The following is a 23,990-nucleotide window of genomic DNA, read 5'->3' as shown; positions in this document are numbered from 1 at the left end:
GGCCTCATGGCATCTCTCTTTCTGCCTTCCTTCTCCCAGCATTCAGTTTCATCTTCCCCACCTACCTAAGTTCTGCCCTGTCAACAGGCCAAGGCAGTTTCTTTATTCATTAACCAAGAACAGCAACACCCAGACAGAAGAACCCCCCCACACACACACCACATGGTTGCTGCATTAAATTCACCCATTCTGGGCATGGCAGCTCACACCTGTAATCCTAGCACTTGGATACACAGTGAATTCTAGGCAAGCCTGGGCTGTTCAGTGAGACTCTGAAAAAACAAAGGTTTACACCATCCTGAAACAGGACTATATTGCCCTGGAAAGTTTTTTTTGTTTGTTTTGTTTTTTGTTTTTTCAAAATCATCAAGTAGATGAACTTGTGTAAACTCTTGTATGTGATAAGTACTGGATTAGTCAGATGCTTGACTAAAGGATGAATCGCCCTGAAGAACTTGGGCTGGGGATGGGCATATTGTCACACACTTTTATTCCCAGCATGGCGTAGCTCTCTAGTACCCATGTAAAAAGCTAGTCATGGCATTGGGGAGGTGAAGATGGAAGACACCTGATCTGAGAGGCCTAGATCCTGGTGAGAGACTCCTGTCTCTATTGTGGATGGATCCTGAGGAACAGTACACAAGACTGGCCTCTGACCTGGTGTGGTGGTGGACACTTTTAATCCTAGCACTTAGAGGCAGGCAGATCTCTGAGTTCAAGCCTGCCTGGTCTACAGAGCGAGTTCCAGGATAGCCAGGCCTACACAGAGAAAGCCTGTCTCAGACACAACAAAACAAAAAGATTGACCTGTGGCGTCCATATGCACCTGAGTGCACACACATTCTCAGTGTATAGACTGGAGGTGGGGTGGTAAGTTCAAGTCCAGCTTTGCGGGCATGGTGGAAATGGGCATGATGTGTAGTGAACGCCCATCTGCCGGCCAGTAGAGGGAGCACCTCTGTTGTCTGTCCTTTCTGCCAGCATCTTGGTTTCTAGATCTGCCTGGGTCATACAATAATGGTGGATTCTGACCATTTGGTTCCCCAAGACCCCTTGTCACCGTCTGACTGAAACAGTTCTCTACCCTCTTCCCTTTAGAAAATCTTCTTTCTGCCTCTTCACACGTATTCTATACATACCCTCTTGTTCCCCCTACCCTTTAGGCCTTTTCTCTCTGCTCCTAGTCCCATTTTCACTTTGATGTCTCCCCATGCACATACACATAAGTACTTAGAATCCGACTGTCCCTGTGAGAGAATGTGGTATTTGTCTTTATGAATCCAGCTTAAATCTTGTAATGTAATTCCATTTCTTATTCTGTTGCATGTAAGTACCACATTTTCTTTATTGGTGCATCTGTTTGTGTCCATCAAGGCTGGTTCTGTACACTAGCAGTTAGACATCATGCATCAGCGGACAAGGATGTGCAACTACTTCTGGTGTGCTGGCATAGAACCCTGGATGACTTCATCGAAGACCCTCCATGCCTAGGCTGTCCATGTTCTAACACCATACAGCTGCATCAGCTTACATTCCTGCCGTCAGTACATAAGGCTTCCTCTTTACTCCGTGTCCTTTTTTTTTTTTTTTTTTAATGACAGCCATTTTGACTGGAGTGAGAGAGAATCTCAAAGCATTTTTTAAAAATTTATTTTAGTTTGTGTGTGGGATTTTGGTGCCTGTGTGCCATGGTTTATCTGGGGGTTTAAGAGGATAACTTAGGGGAGTCTGTTCTCTTTCACCATGTGGTCCTGGGGATTGAAATCAGGTTGTCACGCATGGAGACAAGGGTCTTTATCTGTTGGGCTGTCTCCCTGGCCTTCAAAACACTTGCATTCTCCTGATGGTTTAAGGATGTTGAGCACTTACTGGTCATTCACATTTCTTTCCTTGAGAACTGTCTTTTCAGCTTATTGACCACTTATTGATTGGTTGATTTGGGTTTTTGGTGTTTAATTATTGGGTGAAAGGAAAGAACATATGACATGTGCCCGTAGCTGCTGCTTCCTGGTGCCGCCTGGAAGGCTCCTTCGCTGTGAACCAGCTACATCTTTTGTGAAGCTTCATCTGGGGAGACGGGTGCAAAGAGTCAAGACTGAGAATAATGGTTGTATTAACTTGAAGGCTGTAGGGCAGATGTTTCTGTGATTCTCTTGATTAAGAGGCACATACCACGTAGTGAACTACTGTTTGTCAGTGAGACAGATCAGATTCCAGTTGATGGACAGTCGATGAACCAGACAGATCTGCACAGCTGGAAATGTTGGATAAAAATAGAATTGGTGTGTTCCAGAAGCAGTCAAGAGGTGACGGGAACCTGCCCTTCCAGAATCCTGTCACAGAGGAAGAATACATCCGTGGAAAGTACAGTTTGGTTCCTGTCCTCATTACTGCAAAATAGCTTTCTATCTTTAATTTCCCCTTCTCCATTCTCTTATTGAACATAAAATAGCTTGTGTGTGTCTGAACAAGCATGCTGTACTTTTTTTATTTAACTGAATATTCTGTTTTGGTTGGTTTTAAATGGTGGTATGGGGGAAAGTACTGGTTCTGTGAAGCCAGCATCTTTCCCCATTTAGTGGCATGCTTACTCAACCCTTTCCTTTATATTTTACTGGTTATTGGTTTTTTTTTAAACCAATAACATAAAAATCCTTTCATACCTTGTTCCTGGAAATTTTTAATGTTTTATATTTATCATTATAAAACCAGGGATGACTCTATAGCTTTTGTAAATAGCTTTTTACATGTAGGTGATTGTGGGTTTTTTTTTGGGGGGGGGATGTTTGAGACAAGGTCTCTCTGTGTTGCCCTGGCTGGCCTGGAGCTAGTTTTGTAGACCAGGCTGGCCTTGAACTCAGCCTGCTGCCTCTGCCTCTTAAGTGCTGGGTTTAAAGACGCAGCCAATGCTGCTGCCACCACTGCCAGATTGCAATTTGTTTTTAAGGAGGGGTGAATTCTCTTTTCAAAAAATCATGAATCGGGTCTGGAGAGATGGCTCAGCAGTTAAGAGCACTGACTGCCCTTCCAGAGGACCTGGGTTCAATTCCCAGCAGCCACTTGGTGGCTCCCAACTGTAACTCCAGTTCCATTGAGCTCAATGTCCTCTTCTGGCCTCTGTGGGCAGCAGGCATGCAGGTGTGTGTATAGACAAACAGAAGGGAAAACGCCCATACTCATACTCATAGGAGTGAATCCTACATTCTTTTCTTAGTGATCCAGGCATCTTGCTGTTTAAATAAACTTGTTTAAAATGAAAAAAAAAAATTTTAGGAGACAGGATTTCTCTGCATAGCCCTGACTGCCCTAGAAGTTGCTTTTTGTACCAAGCTGGCCTTGAACTCATATCTGCTTGTCTCTGCCTCCTGAGTGCTGGTACTAAAGGTGTGCACCATCATGCATGACAAAATGAAAAAAAAAAATGGAGTACTTTTTTTTAAAAAAATTTATTTATTTATTATGTATACAATATTCTGTCTGTGTGTATGCCTGCAGGCCAGAAGAGGGCTCCAGACCTCATTAGAGTTGGTTGTGAGCCACCATGTGGTTGCTGGAATTGAACTCAGGACCTTTGGAAGAGCAGGCCATGCTCTTAACTGCTGAACCATCTCTCTAGCCCCCCCAAAATGGAGTTCTTTATATATAATAATTCCAAGTGAGCCAGGCAGTGGCGGCGCATACCTTTAATCCCAGCACTCAGGAGGCAGAGGCAGGTAGATCTCTGAGTTCGAGGCCAGCCTGGTCTACAAGAGTTAGTTCCAGGACAGGCTCCAAAGCTACAGAGAAACCCTGTCTTGAAAAACCATAATAATAATAATAATAGTAATAATAATAATAATAATTCCAAGTGAAATGTGTAGTTTACAAAGCTTTTTTTTCCATCCTGTAGGCTGCCTTTTCACTGTGGTGATTGTTTTCTTTGCTGGGAGAAGCTATTTTATTTGTGGTATTGGAGAATAAATCTGAGGCCTCCTGTATGTTGTTAGGCAAGCACCTTATTCCCAGTCCAGAATGCTTGTAAGGTGTTAGAGAAGGGACTCGATGGTTGAGAGCACTTGCTCTGGAGAAGACCTCTAGCCTCCAGAGACTCCAGGCACACATGTGCACAGGCATGCATGCGGACACTCAGTTCACACTAAAGGAAAGTATTTTGCTAGCAGTTTTTAATTCCCTTCCATCCTACCTGCCAATTAGAATTGTTTCCTGCACTGTTGGAGTCCTTTTCAGGAAGTCTGGGTCTGCCTAGACCTTGAAGAGTTTGCAGGTGTTTCCTCTAGCACAGTGGCTCTCCACCTTCCTAATGCTGGAACCGACCTTCACATAGCTCCTCATGCTGGGGTGGCCCCCAACCCTAAAATGATGTTCATTGCTACGTCATAACAATGAAGTAATAATAATTATTGCTTCAATGAAGTATAATAATTTTACTACTATCATGAATTGTACTGTAAATATCTGATAGGCAGATGGTCTTAGGAAACCCCTGTGAAAGGACATGGGACACTTCCCGAGAGGGGTCACGACCTACAGGTTGAGAACCCCTGCTCTAGTCTAGAATTGGGGATGTAGCTCAGTGGTAGAGTACCTGCCTAGCATGCACAAGGCCTTGGGTTTAGTGCCCAACACCACTAAAGAGCATTTGTGACAGAATGTGTCTCCTTCACAATGCGTGTTAATTAGAAATTTCCAGTGTCTATGGTACTTAGTGGCAGGGTCTTTCTTGTTTCTGCTGCTGTGCATTCCAGGCTAGCTGGTCTGTGAACTTTCAGACAATTCTGTCTCTGTCTGTTTTCTACCCACTATAGGCATTCAGGGATTGTAAATGTGTGGGTGATGCCATGTGCTTTGGTGTTGTTCTGGGCTTGGTTGGATAGCAGTTTGATGGTTGAGCCCCATCCCTGGTCCTGAAAGACCTTGAAATAAGGAGATTGTCCAGAATTATCCAGATAGGACCCAGTGTAGTTACAAGGGTCCTTGGAAGTGGAACAGGGAAGCAAGAAAGTCCCAGGAGCAAGGGCATTGTAGCAGAGACTCAAGTGATGGGATTACTCTTCTGAAAGTGGAGAAGTTGCCTGGGCTAAGGGTACAGTCAGCCTGTAAACGCTAAAAAGATAAAACGGGTTTCCCCTGGATCATCTAAAAGAGCTTCAGTGAGACTGATGTTAGAACTAACTTCTTTTTAAGTTTTAATTATTTTTACTTTTTAAATGATTTTTTAAACAATTTTATGTGCATTGATGTTTTGCCTGTGTGTGTCAGACCCTTAGAACTGGGATTACCGGCAGTTCTGAGCTGCCACGTGGATGCTGAGAATTGAACCCAGGTCTTCTGGAAGAGAAGGCAGTGTCTTAACCCCTGAGCCATCTCTCCAGCCCCTAGGATTAACTTATAAAAAGAAAAGGTGGAAATTCCCCAAAAACAAGTCACTTAAGCTGACCAAGTCAAGAGTTAGACTACTGAGTGAGTGAGTTAGGTACAGCAGCACATGCCTGTAATCCTGACTGGCTGTTCTGGAGTTCAAGGGCAACAGCAGACATTCCCATCTTAAAAATAAATAGAAAAGAAAGGAGAAATGAGAGAATTATGTAATGTTATCTCAAGCATTATTTGTTGGGGATTGGGATCGCATACATACGTATGTACCTATCTCTGCAGATACAAGTGCCCCTGTGTGGCTTCATGAGGCCACAGGTTGGCATCAGGTGTCTTCTATGACTCTCCATCCTAATTTTTGAGGCAGAGTCCTTTGGTTGAATCTGAAGCTCATCATTTGTTCAGAGTGGCTGGGCAGTAAGTCCTTGAGATCATACTATCTCATCCTTTGGGTGCTGGAGTTACAGCATACATCACACTAACCTTTCCTGGGTACAAACTCAGCAAACACTTGACCCTCTGAACCATCTCCCCAGCCCTCCATAATTTTTTTTACATGTATACACCCAAACAATCTTGTATAGGTTTTTAATCTTTGCTCATGAGATTTTATGTCCCTTCTACAAGAGGGAGTTGCTCTCTGAGAAAAGACAGTTATAAAGTTTTGAATATTAGGGGCTGAAGAGATGGTTCAGCGGTTAAGAGCATTGCCTGCTCTTCCAAAGGTACTGAGTTCAATTCCCAGCAACCACATGGTGGCTCACAACCATCTGTAATGAGATCTGGTGCCCTCTTCTGGCCTGCAGGCATACACACAGAGAGACTATTGTATACATAATAAGTAAATAAATAAATATTTAGAAAAAAAAGTTTTGAATATTAGTTATATGATGAATGTTTTTAAATTAAAATTTATCTTTGACATGGTTTCAAACTTTTCTGTCAGGCCTTTGAGCCACCACAATTGTAAGGAAGGTTTTAGAATCAGTAGTGTCACATTTTTTACATGCATTAGAAGAAAAACTTGCATCTTATGTTTCTAAGTATCAAAGTAGAAAATATAATTATTTTAGGTAGTAAATATACAGTTTTCCTGAACTTTATGGAGACATTAGGATAAACAAAAATAATGTTTTTGAAGGCCATGTAAAGGCTGAATGTAAGAAAGTACTTGCCCCCATGCTGCAGGATCAACCACCTGAATTCAGGCTCCGGAACCACTTACAACTGAAGAGAGAACCAATCCCACTAAATTGTCCTTGCATATACATACATGTATGCTGTGCTGACACAAATATCATATGAACATACAATTAATTTTCATTTCCTTATTTATGGTTTTTTTCAAGACAAGGTTTCTCTGTGTAGCCCTGACTATCCTGAAACTCAGACTGTAGACCAGGCTGACCTCAAACTCACAGAGTCTCTGCCTCCCAAATGCTGAGATTAAAGGCATGCAATTCTGCCGTCCAACTGATAAGGATTTCTTTAAAGACTTCTTTTTAGTTGGTAATGGTGGTACATATTTTTAGTCAGAGCCCTGTACCATATCAAGCCTTTTCTCTTTATTGATTAATTGCCTCTGCTGTTGTCGTAATGAGAAGCTGAGTAATACATTCTCAAACTTAATAACTTTAGATTGCTGACCAATAGATTGTGTGTGTGTGTGTGTGTGTGTGTGTGTGTGTGTGCTCGCGTGCATGCATGCATGTGTTTGTGTGTGGCAGGGTGAGATGTTTTGTTTCCTACTAGTGTCAAACCCAAGGCCTTGCTCAGGCTAGACAAGCTGTTTACCACTGAGCTGTATCTCTGACCCTCATCCGTAGGTTATTATTTTTTAGACAGGGTCTCACTCTGTAGTCCAGGCTGCCTTGAAACTCAGTAGATCAGACTGGCCTAGAACTCACAGAGATTTCCCTGCCTCTGCCTCTCTAGTGCTAGAATTAAAGTCATGTGCCACCATATCCATTTATTTTTAAAATTTTTATTAGCATATATTAATTTTACTTAATAATGGATCTCATGATATTTTCATACGTGCATGTAATGTATTTTGATCATATCCACTTCCCATTATCCTCTCTTGTCCCACTTATTTTTTTCTTTTCCCAATTTGACCCTTTGTACCTTCATGTTCTATAGTTTAATTAGTTATTTACAAGATCATGGTTAAGGGATTCTTTATAGGAACATGGACAATATACCATTGGCTACACAGTGAAAAGAAATGTCTGCCTTTCCCAGCGACCATTACTTAACTGCCTAGAGATCCTCAGGGAGTGATGGGCTTCATGAACCTCCCTCATGCCCCAGCAGTTGTTAAGTACCTATAACTCTTCAGAGAATACAGGGGCCTCCTGAGCTCTTCCCCTTCCAGGATGGAATGTTGGCGAACCCATTCTTTCAACAGGTTGGTTGAAAATACAGCAGCCATCAGTGCCAGCAAGGTAGCATGCCAAAGCACTCCACCCTTTTGGCTCTTTATTCTCTGCTCACCCCCTCTTCCATGATGCTCCTGAGCCTTACAGATGATACGGAGGCTCTCTTTAGAAAAGTGTTCATTATGTTAGTCAAGCACCCTGCCATTGAGCATTCAGCGTTCCCATCCTGTGAGCATTCAACATCACTTATTCGTTGTTGTTGTTTTGTTTGAGACAGGGCTTCTCTATGTAGCTGGTTGTCCTGGAACTTGCTGTGTAGACCAGGCTTGCCTTGAACTCGCAGAGATAACAGCCTCCTGACTGCCTCTTGGGTGATGGGATTAAAGGTGTGCACCACCACCATCACAACAATCATTTATTCTTAATACTTTGACCAGTTATGAGTCTTGTTGTATATACTGCCCACTGCAAAAACAATCTCTGTTCAAAGTTGAGAGCATTGCCTATCTATGGAGGAAAAAATGCATACTTTTAAAGACAGTTTGACCAAGACACATCATGTCCGGTATTACTATTCATTATTTATAAGGGTTTGCGTATAAGTCTGTAGTATGAAACTGCTGTTTCTGTGAGCAGAATGTTTGGGTTTTCTTGAAGAGGTTTTAAGCCTGGCCTCCTGGGGATCACTCCTGGATCATTTTGACACTGGTGATTAGCCACTGGTCAAAGGTCATGCCTAAATACCTTGAACTAGGAAAGCTTCTGCCTTTGGAAGAGATCAGTGTGTAGGTTGGGGGAATGTATTCAAAGTTCGGGCAATTTATAAACTTAACCCTAGCCGTTATATAGCAAGATTCTCATGTCTGTTTCAATCCTTTATCTGTGAAAGGAATCACATTCAGCTGTAGCTCTGTAGATAACCAGCATTCTTAACATCCAGTCTTTTTCATGCTCAATAGTTTTATGCAAGTGCACGGCCTTTCAAGCCACCTAAGGTAGAAACTTATCAAGGCTCACCACGGCTGTGCAGCTCTCCAGTTTTCCCACTATTCTGGCAGGTCTGTTGGTTTTTTGCTTACCTTAGAATTTCAATCTTGGTTTTCTGCAGCATTGACCTGCCCTAGTTTTCTGTTGTCAAGAACACTTATTTTTTTTAGCAGTATACCTACAAATGTAGCTTTATTATTATCCCTGCCATTTTGGATTCAAATGGCGTGGTAATGATAGTAACAGTCCTGCTCTAGAATGCCATACTTCTCTCTCTGACCTGTAGTTCGGTAGTATGCTGTTGTTGGAACAGGTTCTCATGTAGTCTACGTTGGCCTCAAACTCAAAAGTCCTCCTACTTCAGCCTCCCAAGGACATGATTATAGGCAGTCATTATGCCCAGCTAGTAGGTTTTCTGAGTAAATGCTTTACAGTTTGTTTAATGCCGTTGCCCAATTTCCGAAGGCCAAATGTAGTTGCCTTTGACTCATTTGTCAGCAGTTTTGGGGAAGAGGCTTTATTGAGCTCATTCTAGCAGTGTAGCAGAGTTTATACAGTTCTCTTATGCTCCATATTTTGAAGGTAAAAGCTCTTACTCATATTGGTTTTGATGTGGTGTATATATATACTCCTGTGTGAAGGTTTGTGTGCCCAAGCATGTGCGTGGGAGTCATAAATAAATAAATTATTTATTTATTTTTTTGAGACAGGATTTTCTGTATCTCTGGAGCCTGTCCTGACTTGCTCTGTAGACCAGGCTGGCCTAGAACTCAGAGGGATCCTCCTGTCTCTGTCTCCTTTTTTCATTTTTTAAAAATATTTATATGTGGTTTTTTCCCTCTGCTGCCACCAAGGTGCTCAGTCCTTCTGAGGAAGTTAAGGCCGCGTTGGGGTGAGGCCCTCACCCCAACGACTAGCACCCTGCCGGCAGTCGGCAACATGGCCTCCATCTCTGAGCTCGCCTGCATCTACTCTGCCCTCATCCTCCACGACGACGAGGTGACGGTCACGGAGGATAAGATCAATGCCCTCATTAAAGCAGCTGGTGGTGTCAATGTTGAACCTTTCTGGCCTGGCTTGTTTGCAAAGGCCCTGGCCAATGTCAACATTGGGAGCCTCATCTGCAATGTAGGGGCTGGAGGGCCTGCTCCAGCAGCCAGAGCCGCACCAGCAGGTGGTCCTGCCCCCTGCTGCTGCCCCAGCTGAGGAGAAGAAAGTGGAAGCAAAGAAGGAAGAATCCGAGGAGTCTGATGACGACATGGGCTTTGCTCTTTTTGACTAGGCGTTTTGCTACCATGGCTAATAAAAAGATAAACCTGAAAAAAAATTATATGTGAGTGTATGTGCACTGAGCTGTGGCACAGATGTGGAGGTCAGAGGGCAGTGTGTGTGAGTGTGTGTGCACCTGAGCTATGGCACAGATGTGGAGGTCAGAGGGCAGTGTGTGTGAGTGTGTGTGCACCTGAGCTATGGCACAGATGTGGAGGTCAGAGGGCAGTGTGTGTGAGTGTGTGTGCACTGAGCTGTGGCACAGATGTGGAGGTCAGAGGGCAGTGTGTGTGAGTGTGTGTGCACTGAGCTGTGGCACAGATGTGTGAGAGGAGAGCTTACTGAGTAGTCAGTTTTCTCCCACCATGTGGGATATGAGGGTCACTTTGGCAGCAAAGTGCCTTGACCCATCGAGTTACCGATCAGCCCATGAAGTTTCGATTACATAAATCAGAAAGTGTGATGCCTCCAATTGTTTCTGTTTTCAGAATGTTTTAACTATTTCAAAGTCTTTCGTGATTCCCTAAGAATTTTAAGATTAGAGCCACTTATTGTTTCCTCATTCTTTTACATTATAGATTGACTTACCATGATTTTTACATATCATTCCCAGTTCTCATTGTATTCTGGATTATCCTTACCAAAGTAAAATATTGTTCATATTTATCTCAACTAAGTCAGAATCAGGTGATGTTCAGATATATGAGTCTCTGCTGTATTTCATACGTAGTGAGTCTAGGCCAATAGTTCTCCACTTTGACCATACCCTAGTGTTCCTTTAAAATGCTGATAGTTAGAGTCTGCCCGTGGTAGTTTGAATGAGAAACGACCCCATCCCCCATGAGCATTTGAATACTTTACCAAATAATGGGTTTAGGTTTTGAGAGGGCTTAGGGTTGGTGTCCTTTAGGGTACATTTAGGTGATGCAGGCTTGATGGAGGAGGGTTGTCATTTGGAGTGAACTTTGAGATTAAAGCGTCAAGCCCCTTTCAGTTTGTTGTCTCTGCTCTGTACTTGTGGTTCAAGATGTGAGCTCTCTCTGACTGGGCATAATGGCACATGCCTTTAATCTAGCACTCCAGAGCCAGAGGCGGACAGATCTCTGTGAGCCTGGTCTACACAGGGAGACCCTGTCTCAAGGAGAGGGAGGAAGTGAACGCACAGATTTCTCCTGCCACTCTGCTATTTGATGCCAAGTCTTGCTGCCGTGATGGACTCGGTAGTCCTCTCAAACCCTAAGCCCACATAAACTCATTATCCCATAAGTTGCTTTCAGCCATTGTGTTTATCGCAGCAGCGGAGAAGTGCCACTGCACCACCCTAGGGTATTTGTGTATGGTTGTAGGTGGTCATCACTTTTAGGTATGATTCTTAGGGTTAGGTAAGTTGGAAAGATACATATTAAATACAAATTTTAAAGTTTTTACTCAGACTAAAATGTACAAAAAGAGTTAGAATAGGAACTGGCATGTTAATTAGTAGGTGTGTTCCCCATAAGTCTGTAGAATTCTGTGCTTGTTTGTAAGCATGGATATGACTTTTTTTTATAGTGGATTATTATACACTTCTGTTTAAAGTTGTTTCTCGAAAGCCTTCCATGTTCTCACAAATGAGTGTTCTTGGCAATTCACAAGTGAAGAGTATGAACAAAGTGGGAAGAATATATGGAATTACTTGGTTATGCATTAAACTAGTTTAAATAACTCTTTGCTGTCCTTTTTGGAAATTATACCATAAAGGATACTTGCTTAAAATAATGAGGAATTGTATCATTGGAAGGCCATGTCCTTAGTTTTTAAAAAAAAAAAGAAGAAAGAAAGAAACTAAATACTTTGGCCTAGTCACAATCTCCATTTCAAAGGGTCTTCAGACTAAAAGCTTATTCTTCACTTAAGTGACTTCTCTCCAGCCATATTTAGGAGTTCATCTAGGTTATAAACCATATCGCTGGTTATTCATGCTGTTCCAGATGGGGTAAAACAAGCATGGAGAACCCTGGAGGGAGAGGTAATGGCTCAGCCCTTGAGCTTATCCTTTATCGCTAGTGCAGATATTTGAAGAATAACTGCTGAATGAGAGCCTGGAGTGGGGCATCCACTTACATCTCTGAGGAGTGGCTGAATAGAGTGTGCTCTATCGAGTGGACTTTTGATGTTGTTGCCAGTCTGTTTCAAATGTACACGTGACACTGTCTGAAGAAATACTAGAAACACCTGGTAAACATTTTTCTGCTATCTATTGTTAAGCTATATTCAGTTGATTGCATTTTAAAGCTTGGTTTTTCTGCTTGGTATCAGTGATAATCAGGTTACATATAGGGTGTGTGTGAGCTGCTGACTTCAGTAGGTGAGCCTGTGTAAGTATGTAAGACAGTAATGGGAGCTTACTGTGCTTAGATTTGAAGGGAATGCTTGTTTTAGACTTCTATCCTGTGGTTTCCAAAGTTTGTCCTGTCATTGTCCATTTGGGGTCCTGATGATCTTACCCATGTAATTAATAACACAGTTGGGGGGGTTCTCTCTCTCTCTCTCTCTCTCTCTCTCTCTCTCTCTCTCTCTCTAGCAAATTAAAAGTACAGAGCACACAGATCTTCGATAACATTGACACAAATTTGTTTCTGGAGTTTGAGGTGCATTACCAGCAAGACAGTGCTGCACGGTTTTCTTCTGGCTTTTGTTCTTGTTCTTTTCTAGTCTTCCTTTGGTCCCTGAGACAGGTCAGATGTAGCCCAGGCTGGTCTCAAACTTGCTGTATATCCAAGAGTCACCTTGAGCTCCTCATCCTCCTGCCTCTTTTTCCCACACACTGGGGTTGTAGGCTGCACCATCATGCCCCTCTCTTCTAATTTCCTGTGCTCTGTGGTTTTGTAAGCTAGTAGGTGTGCTTTTCATAACAAGGAATTCAACTTACAAATAAGTAGGTGAGATGACACAGAAACCTACTCATTACCCTGAATTTCATCTAGGACAGAGACAAATACCTATGCCTTCTTTCTGCCAACTTGACACTAAGGCCTCTATGTACCTACCGTATGCTGAATCAGCAGATTGTGAACATAAAGTGTGTTTATTCACATAGTGTCTCTCACAGAATGGCCGCTTTCTGCGGTAAAAACTAGTCTCTCTCTTAGTGGTTAAAATCAGACACATGGGGGCTGGAGAGATGGCTCAGTGGTTAAGAGCATTGCCTGCTCTACCAAAGGTCCTGAGTTCAATTCCCGGCAACCACATGGTGGCTCACAACCATCTGTAATGACATCTGGTGCCCTCTTCTGGCCTGCAGACATACAGACAGATTATTGTATACATAATAAATAAATAAATAAATATTTTTAAAAAATCAGACACATGGATTTGGTGGTGTAACTAATTAGTGAAATAAATATATGTTTAGCATGCTAGGACCTGTGTTCAGTCCTTAGTACTATTTAAAAAAAAATCTTTAGACAAATTTACCCAAATATGTGGTTTCCCCAAGAAGCAGAAATTAATGGACTGGGTGAGCAGCAGCGTGGTTTAGTTTATACCTAGATATCAATCCCCAGCTAAGAAAAAAAAAAAAAAGACGAAGGTTGGTGGGACAGGGAAAGAGTCTAAAAGTTACTCCATTGGAGAAATCAGGCAAGGAAGAGACTGTACCTTAAAGTGAAGCAGGTGCGCTTTGAGCACATCTGAAGTGGAGTCCTCAGACAGCATTAGCATCCCTGCCAAAATGCCTGACACGGAACTAGTCATGATGGAGCAAAGCCAAATAGAGATGGCTCGCTCCGCAGTTAAGAATGCTCAGGCAGAGGACCTACGTTTGGATCCCAGCACCCATATCAGGGCAGCTTAGAACCATCTGCAGTTCAAACTCCGGGGCATCTATCTCCTTCTGACCTTTGAAGGCACCTTCACATATGTTCGTATACATACACACAGACATACATTAAATTAAGAGTTTTTTTAATCTTAAAAAATATTGGACTGAGCATGGTGGCATTTGGGAGGCGGAGGCAGGTAGATCTCAGTGAGTTAGGCCAGCCCAGTCTACAAAGTGAGTCCCAGGACTACTAGGGCTGATACACAGTGAAACTCTGTCTTGAAAATCCTGTTTTCCCAGCCATTGAGTTACATTACATCCTTCCCAAAAGTCTTCTATTTAGAGATACATTGGGATGGAGGCAATGGCCCTGTGGGTAAAGGGTTTGTTGTAGAGCAAATGGATCCAAGATCAGATCCCAGCACTGAGTGGGCAGGAACAGTCAAATCTTGGAGATTTTCTAGCTGACTGGGCTAGCCAATCAGCCATCTCCAGGCTTCAGTGGAAGACCCTGTCTCAGCAAATAGGATGGAAGCAGGTAACCAAAGCTGAACTCTGGCCTTCACTTGCCAGATGAGTGACAGAAAGGTGTGTTGCTGGTCTCTGCCACTGACTTGCAGAGAAAAGAACCGAGTGCTTAGAAACCGTGGGGGGGTTCCTTAGGTAATAGAAAGGCCTATTTAATACATCAAGACAGAATCTGTTAAAAAAATAAAATAAAAAACAAAAAAGTGGCTACCTCTCAGTAAAGGAATGTAGTATGTAAACAGGCAGATTTATTCCTAAATCATTGTGTTGACATGCACATTTTTAGGCAAATATAACCCGTCTTTATCTTAAAAAAAAAGTAATTGCATTTCTATTTACTCTGTACACATGCATGTGTGCATGCCCATATGCACTCATATGTGACAGCCTGTGGGTTCTTCATCATATGGGCCTCAGGGATCATCACCAGGTCCCTGGGCTTGGCTGGCAGTGGGCGGCCTACGTGGTGAGCTATCTTGTTGATCCGTCTTCTTTTTTTGTTTAGTTTTATCTAATACTTTATAATTGGACATATTAAGGGCAGGTCATACAGGTATGTGGTATGCACCTGTAATCTTAGCTCTCAGGAGACTACTGCAGGAATAGCAGAATTCAGGGTCAGGCCAGGGTGTCAGGGTGGTTTGAGGCTAGCCTAGACTATGCAGTGAACATCTGTCTCAAAACAACAAAAATTTTTACATAATGAAATAGCATTAATGGAATATGATGTTTGGATATGTGTTAGTACACAGTCTTTAAATCAGTTTAAACAGAGCTCTAACACCTTTTTTTTTTTCCTGGCAAAAACATTAAAAATAATTTTGTGTAGCTCTTTGAAGTATTAGAATTTGTCGTCTAGTCACCCTGCTGGGACAGCTCAGCAGAACTTCCTGCTCCTTCCTGGCTGTCCCTGTGTACAGAGCAGCCTTTCCCACCCTTGCTTCTGATGAGATGTCTTTACCAAACATCAGGATTATTTTTATTCAGACCACACCAGAGCTTCCAGCTTTCCTTTAGAGGCACTTTAATCTCACCCTAGGAAATTCAGGTAATTAAGATTCATACCTGTAACTAAGAGCATATGTGCTCTTTCAGGAGACTGGAGTTGGGTTCCCAGCACCCACTCCTCATAACTGCATGTAACTCTAGCACTAAGGAATCCAGTACCTCTGGACACACACATACACACACACACACACACACACACAAAAAATCTTAAAAAACAAAATAAAAAGACCCCAAGACTAGGGAGCTGAGGGATGAGAGAGCCCTGAGGGGAGAACTCGGGCTACATACCGTGAGTGTCTGCCACAGTTGTCATCATCGGACCGAATTGCTTGTTAGTTTTTAGCTGTTGTTGTTGTTTTCCTTCTTAAAATTTTTTTGGTGTATGGGTTGTTTGGTGTGAGGTACGGGGAGGCGGGAAGCACTGAGATGAGTCCCAGGCCTTGAACATACTGGGCAACGCTCCATCAGTGAACTAAAGTCCAGTCCTTGTGGTGTTTTAAGCACACAGACTCGGAGTTTTGTATTACTGCCGTCTGTTTTCTTGGTTCATAAGTTTCATGAGGGCCAGGACTGCATTTGAGTCATCGCTTTACATTCCATGGTTAGCTCTGTAGTTACGGATGCTTGGTAAACAACAGACGCATCTTCCAAAACTGGAGGCTGGAGAGTATCCAGCCTCAGGCCATTTATAAGCATTAAACAATTTGAAAGTGATCAAACAAGAGTTTGCAATCAGCCAGGCGTGGTGGCGCACACCTTTAGTCCTAGCACTGGGCAGAGGCAGGCAAATCTCTTATGAATTTGCCTGGCCCACAAAATGAGTTCCAGAACAGCCAGAGATACACAGAGAAACCCCATTTCAAAAATAAATAAATAAACAACAAAAAAAGATTTTAATAAATAGCGATAGCTCAGTGCTTCATACAGAAACATTGCAGTTATTTTTTTTCTTTTGATTAAGTAGGTTAAAGTGATCTTATAGTGATTAAGACTTTTTTTTTAGATTTATGTGTATGGTTGTTTTGTCTCTGTGTGTGTGTGCACGCGTGTGTGCGTGTATGTACACTGTGTGTGGGCCTTTTGTCGGTCAGAAGACTTTAGTTCCCTGGAACTGGAGTTACAGAATGCTGTGAGCCACCATGTAGGATCTGTGGGCCAGGTCTGGGTCCTCTGGAAGAGGAACCAGTGCTCCCAAATGTTGAACCATCTCTCCAGCCCCAGGAAAACTTGATTTTGAGACATGCAGCACAGTCTGGCCTCAAACTTTCTATGTTGCTGAGGGTAACTTTGAATTTCTGATCCTCCTGCCTCAACTTCTCTAATTCTGGGATTGCTAGATGCCACCACACTTGATTAGGTAAAACTTTGACAGGCACCTTACATGAGCTCAGTGTGCTAAGTGTAGTGGAAAAAGAAGAATTTAATTGTTTTTAGAGCGCTAGAGGATCTTGTGCATTCGGGGCAAGTACTCTCCCATCGCTGCTTACACCCTAGCCCAGAGTTCCTGCGAGACTTTGTCAGAACTCCAGAGTTGACCTTGTACAAGAAAATTAGAGCCAGCTGAGTAAACCTAAAAAATCCTTTCCCAAATATATAAACTACTGGCTAATAGAGAAGGGAAGAACCTTTCCCCTCGTTCCTCACTCAATTAGAGAGAATCAGATATAATCATGATTGTGTCAAAAGTTCAAAAGGGAAAATGGAAGGGAAAGTGAGCTGAGTTGGCACTCTTCCCTCAACATTGTACCTGTAAGCGTGATATGTTGTTTCAGAGATTAACTTTACAGACTTCCGTACCCAGAAGTATGAAAATTCTTGGGGACCTTTTTTCACAGGCTTGATCTTAACATACTGAATAAAGAGAGCAGTTAATCCCTTTTGTAAAGTAATTTGAGAGGAGGGAATTCAGAATGTAAAATCTCACCTGCAGAAAGCACTCAGCTCTGTAAAGACCTTTCTGTCTTTAGACACTTACAAAGACTTAATATTTTAATGCGGAAGGGTGAACCTGGTTAAAAAGCCAATGGGTGAAATTAGAGAGAAATAATCCAGTGCTTTCTTTCTGGGAATTATCATCCTGCTCTCCAGGGGACCTGAGCTTTTTCCTTCTGAGGAATGAGAATGCTGCTCTGTATAGCAAGCCAGCGTCTCTAAATACAAGTTTGACTTTTAGTATAATAAGAGTCTTGTTAGGTGCAATTTTGCTCCTAGTCATTAATACAATGAACAAATGTTGTGGTTACCTGGGAAAGAAAACTCAAGTGCTTTTAAACCTCTTGTGAGATTTGGTTTCATGCTTGAAACCTATACACTGTTATTCCTAATAGCATCTGTAGAAGGCTCCATGCTCTAAGGTATACAACTTAGAAGTTAATACACTTTGGAAAAAATTGATACCACTACAAAATGATCTTAAGGTCCTGAAGATAAAGCCTTTCTTCTGCTCAGTGGCAGCTGTTCACTGGTGGCATCAAGGTTAGCAGACGAGGAGAGTTTTCTTAGCAGGGGATACTACAGCATGATGCCTTGTCTACAGGTCAGGAAGTCTTTCTGACAGTTTACAGTTCCCCAAGTGCAAATACAGAATTAGGAACAAAATTCACCCAAGAGTGTGGGTAGTAGTAGGTGGAATTTTGATAGAGCTTGGCATTCACTATATTAAGTCGTTTCTGAACTCTACAGACATCCCTGTGGATCCCGGGCTGACCTTTCACTTGACATCCTGCTTTGTCTCCTGAGTACAAGGATTTCAATTCTTACATACATATTAAAAATATTTTCTTCTGCTAACTTTTTAAATCATAAATCATTTTAATGGATTAGTAGCTTGCTTTTTCTTTCTCTCCTAGGGCTTGAACCCAGGGTGTCAGCTTTCCAGTTAAGCCCTCTAGCCACCGAGCTGTACCCCAGCTAATTTTTGCTTGCTTGTTTTTAACATTTGCCCATCTCTGTGTACTTACATGCACAACGTGCCCAGTAGCCATGTGGAAGTCAGAGGACAGCTCGCAGTAGCTAGTTCTCACCTCTGCCGTGTGAGTTTCAGGGACTGAGTTTGGGCTTGGTAGAAAGGAGGGGGACCTGAATCAGACATAGTGCCATACACCGTTAATCCCAGTGCTTTTGGGAAGCAGAGAGCCAGATATCTGTGAAGTCAATACCTACCTGATATATGTAGTGAATTCTAGGATACATAGAAAGGCCTTGTATCAACTTCACCCTCACTCCCAGCCACTCCCTCAAAAAAAGGTGGCAAAAATAGCAACAAGTAGCCTTTGCAGTCCAAAAATTATGTTGCATTATGACTAACCTCAGCATAGTAGGCATTATATTCTTTTTGTTGTTTGTTTTGTTTTTCAGGACAGGGTTTCTCCATTTAGAACTCTAGAGACTGTCCTGGAACTTACTGTGTAGAACAGGCTGGCCTTGAACTCACAGAGATCTGCTTCCTGAGTGCTGGGATTAACGGCATACACCACTACACCCAGTTATGTTCTCAATTCTTAAATAAATATGTTCTCTTCCTGTGAAGATCTGGCTCTGTAAGCCTAGTTTACCTACTATAACTTAATTTTAGCCTCACATAGGTGAATATATTCTACCACTGAGCTACAGCTCTTAATCACATTTTTAAAGGTTTGTGTGAATATGGGTATGTGCCCAAAGAGACCAAAAGATGATATTAGATCTCCTGGAGCCCCATTACAGGTAGTTGTGAGCTACCCATAATGGGTGCAGGGTACTAAACTTGAGTCTTCTGCAAGAGTAGTACTTGCTCTTAACTGCTAAGCCATCTCTTCAGCCCCCTTAATTGCCCTTTTATGTGTGTGGGGGGGTGGTTTGGAATTTTTTTTTTTGGCTCTTGATTTTCTACTAGTGATAATTACAGAAATCATAACACTTTCCCTGACCTTTTTAAGCATTTTTAAAGAAACCAACTAAGGATAATATTTAAGACTCAGGTAAATAGTCCAGCAAATAAAAGTGATAACCATTCAAGCCTGATGGCTTGAGTTCAGTTCCCAGAACTCAGCTAAGAAGCTGGGTGACATAGTGGCAGGCATGGGGGAGCCATAAGAATCGCTCAAAACTGGCAGGCCAGATAGTCAGGAACACACAGCTTAGTAGCTAAAACAAGAGACCTACCTCAAACCAAGGTAGAAGGAAAGAACTGACTGAGTGTTGGCTTCAGACCTCCACTCTCTATGCATGCAAGGCACATGAGTTTCAAGGGGCGCAACAAAAAGGAAGGCTATGTGTTGGACTGGAGATGTGGCTCTGCCCAGTGTGCAAAGCTGTGGGCTCATTCCCGGTACTGCAGAAAGAAGCGTTAATGTCCGACCAGGGCAGGACAGTAGCAAGGTCAAGGCCTACCTGGACTGCACAGTGAGTGGTGATCACAGCTTAGCCTAGGCAGCTTAATGGATCCTGTCTCCAAATGAACTGTGAAAGGAGGGCTGGAGACGGTCAGTGGTAATGGGCTTGATTACATTATAAAAGCCATGAAGCTACTATGCTTGTTTTATTATTAATGTGACAGACATTGTCTTCCCTCGGGAAAATGCCTTAATGTCCTTCAACTTAGGAGTGACTATTTTGGTTTCAGACAAATCTTCCTATCTTCAAGCTGAAGGAATCTACTGTTAGAAGAAGATACAGTGACTTTGAGTGGCTTCGGAGTGAACTAGAAAGAGAGAGCAAGGTAAGAAGTATTTATAATGTAGCTGTTCTTTTACTTACGGTGTAACTTTAAAGCAGAGCATGCCAGTTCTAACTTAGGATCTCCAGACTGTATCTGAAGTAGGTGAAAGCCAGAGTAGGGCTTAGTGTCAACGGGTCCATCTCAGGCTGTACCCTGAGTAGCGGAATCGTCATCCTCTTGGTCTCACCTCTTCCTTTTCTGCTCAGTAGCGCAGTTAAACCTTTGCTGAGTGACACTTCTCAGTCCTCTGTGCTGTTCCTTCCCTCCTCTATGTCAGTATATTTTCCAGTTTTGTTTGACTCATAGTCACCATTTTTATTATCCCACATGTATGTAGAAGATTCGCAAAATGTTTCTTACTGTATGATACATCAGTATTCTTTAGATGTGCTTGGGCTGACATACATGTGTGTGCTCATGAAGGCCAGAGGTTGGCTTGGCTTTAAATGCCTTCCTCTATCACTCTCCACCCTACTTTTAAGGCAGGGTCTCTCCCTGAACCTGCAGTTTGACATTTCAGCTAGGCTGGCTGGCCAGCAAGCCACCTAGATCGACTTCCTCCATCCCCACGTTCTGGCATTGTGGGCACTGCCACTTCTGAGTTTAATAAGGGTACTAGGGATCTAAGCACAGGTTCTCGGGCCCCCAGATCTGGTAAAAATTTGTTTATTTTTTTGAAGCAGAGTCTCATGTAACCTAGAATGGCCTCTGTGTAGCTAAGGATGACACTGACCTCTTGATCTGTCTCTACTTCCTGAATGCTGGAATATTCAGCATTATTATGTATGACAGACAGCCATATGTCATCATACCTAGTTACATGTGTATGTGAGGGGAGCACTCTACAACTGAGCTACCTCCCATGTCTAAATTTTAAATGGTGACCATGATTCACTAGTGTATTGCTGCCTGTATTTTGAAAGACAACATTGTCTATTTGGCTAAGAATTATCTTTTAGAAGAAAATTTTAAGGTTATTTTATTACTAGAATGTAGTAGAAAGAAGTTGACTAAAGTAGGTGAAAGCTCAGTAAAAGAAAAATGGAAGGAAATAAAGAAAAATCCTAAAACTGGAAGAGTGAAGTAGGAAGCAGACCCAAGGATATGTCTGATGTGCAGTATACATCTGAAGACTGATGAGTCTATAACCGATCGAGACTCGCCCTGTTCTGGAGTTGCATATGTAACGCTGAATAAATTAAGATTTAAACTTATTATCATCAATCATCCTTTTAAAAGAAACTTACTAGGCATGTATTTAATTCCAGCACTCGGGTAGCAGAGGCAGGATTATTGAAAGTTTGTGGCCTTTTGGTTTAAAGTTCCAGACCAGCCAGAGCAACATGGCATGACTAGCTCCAGGGAAAAAAGCACAAAAGAAGAAAGGGGAAGGGAAAGAAAGAGTAAAGAGTGAAAGAAAAAGAAATCCGCTATCTGTGGGTAATAAGGACCAGTTTCTCCCCATCTCCTCCTCACCTCTCCCTGAGCAATCATTAGTGTTCTTTATGGCCTTGCCTATATAATGGAAGCACAGAATACCTGATGTTTTTGTATGTAGCTTCTCTCGCTTTGCATGTTTTCAAGGTTTTACCTTATTATAACACATATCATACTTGTAAAAAAGATTTTATTTTATGTGTACTTTATTTTGCCTGCATATATATACTTACCTGGCACTCAAGGATGCCAGCTCCCCTGAACTGGAGTTAGAGATGGCTGTGAGCTGCTATGTAGGTGGAGGGAACAGAGCCTGGATCCCCCGCAAGAGCTGCTAGTGCTTTTAGCTGCTGAGCCATCTTTCCAGCCCCTTTATTTTATTTTTATTGCAAAATCGTAGCCTTTTGTATAGAAATACCATTTCTTATTAGTCCAGTAGTTTTAAAAGTACTTACAGTGTTCTTTCTAAAGGACCTGACTCAAGGTCCCTTGTTGTGTGTCTGCTCTGCAGTCTGTCTGCAGGCTGTTTTACTTTGCACTTATGGACTAGTTAAGCATCTTGGGGATCCAGGGAAGTTTTACTCTCATCATTGCTAAGAGCTGTGCATGTGGGTTATTCTGTTATAAAGTAAGGCCTGACCTTGAAACTTAAGTGTCATTCAGTATCTGTATTTGTTTTCAACTGTGTGTGTGTGTGTGTGTGTGTGTATACATACACATTCACCAGACCACCTCTTTTTTATCCACATGCACAAATATATTCTTGGATTCACAGATTTTAATTTAAGAAGTATTTGTTTGTGTCATTCAGTATCTGTATTTGTTTTCAACTGTGTGTGTGTGTGTGTGTGTGTGTGTGTGTGTATACATACACATTCACCAGACCACCTCTTTTTTATCCACATGCACAAATATATTCTTGGATTCACAGATTTTAATTTAAGAAGTATTTGTTTGTTCCAGACAGGGTCTCAGGTAGCCCAGGCCTGCCTCAAACTCACTATGTAACCAAAGATACCCCTGAGGTCTTTTCCTCTTTCCTCTACATGTGCCCCACTACTCTTGACTATAAATTGATAAGAATTCTGATTAGCTGAGGATGTGTAGCTCTGTCGGTTGAGTGCTTGCCTAGGATGCACAAGGCCCCGATTTAGCCCAGTTCCCAGCAGGGCACAGACCCAGTGTGGTGGTACATGCGGGTCATCCCAGCACAGGAGAACCAGAAGTGGAAGGTCATCCTTAGTACATAGTGAATTTGACGTCAACCAGGCTTCTGTCTCAAAAAAGAAGACAGAAAAGAAATTCTAATTGCATCTTTTCTTTTTTTGGGGGGGGGGGGGGTGCTTTCAAAACAGGTTTTCTCTGTAGCTTTGGAGCCTGTCCTGGAACTAGCTCTTGTAGTCCAGGCTGTCCTCAAACTCACAGAGATCTGCCTGCCTCTGCCTCCCGAGTGCTGGAATTAAAGGCATGCCCCACCACGGCCTGGCCTAATTGCATCTTTTCATACTACTTAAACAAAAACTGTTGGCTGTAATGTTGGTGAGATGCTCAGCAGGTAAAGGCACTTGTTGATGACCTGAGGTCAACCTCAGAAACTCAGATGATGGAAGAAAAGAACTGTCTTCCACAAGTTGTTCACCTGAACCTGGTGGACCTCACTCCTGCAGGCAAGATCTGCCTATCTTTGCCTCCAGGTGCTGGGATTAAAAGCATGTACCACATAACTATGGGTTTATTTATAAATTTTCCTTTTTTAAAAAAATTTATTTTTTATACATTGGTGTTTTGTCTTGATTGTCAGATCCCCTGGAATTGGAGTTACAGACAGTTATGAGCTGCCATGTGGGTGCTGGGACTTGAACCTGGGTTCTCTGGAAAAACAGTCAGTGCTCTTAACCACAGATCCATCTCTCCAGCCTCATAAATTTTCTGTTTTATAAAATTTTACATTTATTCAGTGTGTGTGTGTGTGTCTGTCTGTCCGTGTTCATCCAGCCACCTAAATAAATGTGTGTGAGCACATGGATGCCACACTTTGGGTCCCGAGGTAGATAAGCTCAGTGCACAGGCTTGCGCTTCACTCCCTTACTGAGATGTCCCGGGTCGTCATCAGGAACTTACTCTGCTGTTGTTTTAGGTTGTAGTTCCCCCACTCCCCGGGAAAGCGTTTTTGCGGCAGCTTCCTTTTAGAGGAGACGATGGAATATTTGATGACAATTTCATCGAGGAAAGGAAGCAAGGGCTGGAACAGTTTATAAACAAGTAAGTACTTGCTGCTCCTCAAGGAGTGAGGAGAATGGTGCCGTGAACTTTGATAACTACGAGTCATTATTTTTCAGTATTTTATTTTGTGTGTTAGATGTTTTGCCCGCATGTGTGTCTGTTCCCAATACAAACTGGGAATCGACCTCAGGTCCTATACGAGAGGAGTCAGTGCTCTAACTGCTGACCTAGCTCTTCAGCCCTGACTACTTCTCATTTAAATGTTAAGTTTAATCCATGTTGC

General features: G+C 42.5%; 1 protein-coding gene and 1 pseudogene across 1 annotated transcript in view; both read left to right on the top strand.

Annotated features, from left to right (window-relative positions):
- Snx3 (sorting nexin 3) overlaps positions 1 to 23,990 on the top strand; it is a 34,913-nt gene that overhangs the window by 8,108 nt on the left and 2,815 nt on the right. The window contains exons 2-3 of the mRNA XM_048425078.3: positions 19,952 to 20,047; positions 23,622 to 23,746. Of these exons, the coding sequence (XP_048281035.1) occupies positions 19,952 to 20,047; positions 23,622 to 23,746 (221 nt within the window). The remainder of the gene's footprint in view (positions 1 to 19,951; positions 20,048 to 23,621; positions 23,747 to 23,990) is intronic.
- On the top strand, positions 9,563 to 10,854 carry LOC148123515 (large ribosomal subunit protein P1 pseudogene; annotated as a pseudogene).

This window comes from Myodes glareolus, chromosome 1 (genome assembly GCF_982192425.1).
Source record: "Myodes glareolus chromosome 1, mMyoGla1.1, whole genome shotgun sequence".
Lineage (NCBI taxonomy): Eukaryota > Metazoa > Chordata > Mammalia > Rodentia > Cricetidae > Myodes > Myodes glareolus.
The sequence above is the reverse complement of the archived record's forward strand: the minus strand, read 5'-3'. Positions and strand labels throughout refer to the sequence as shown.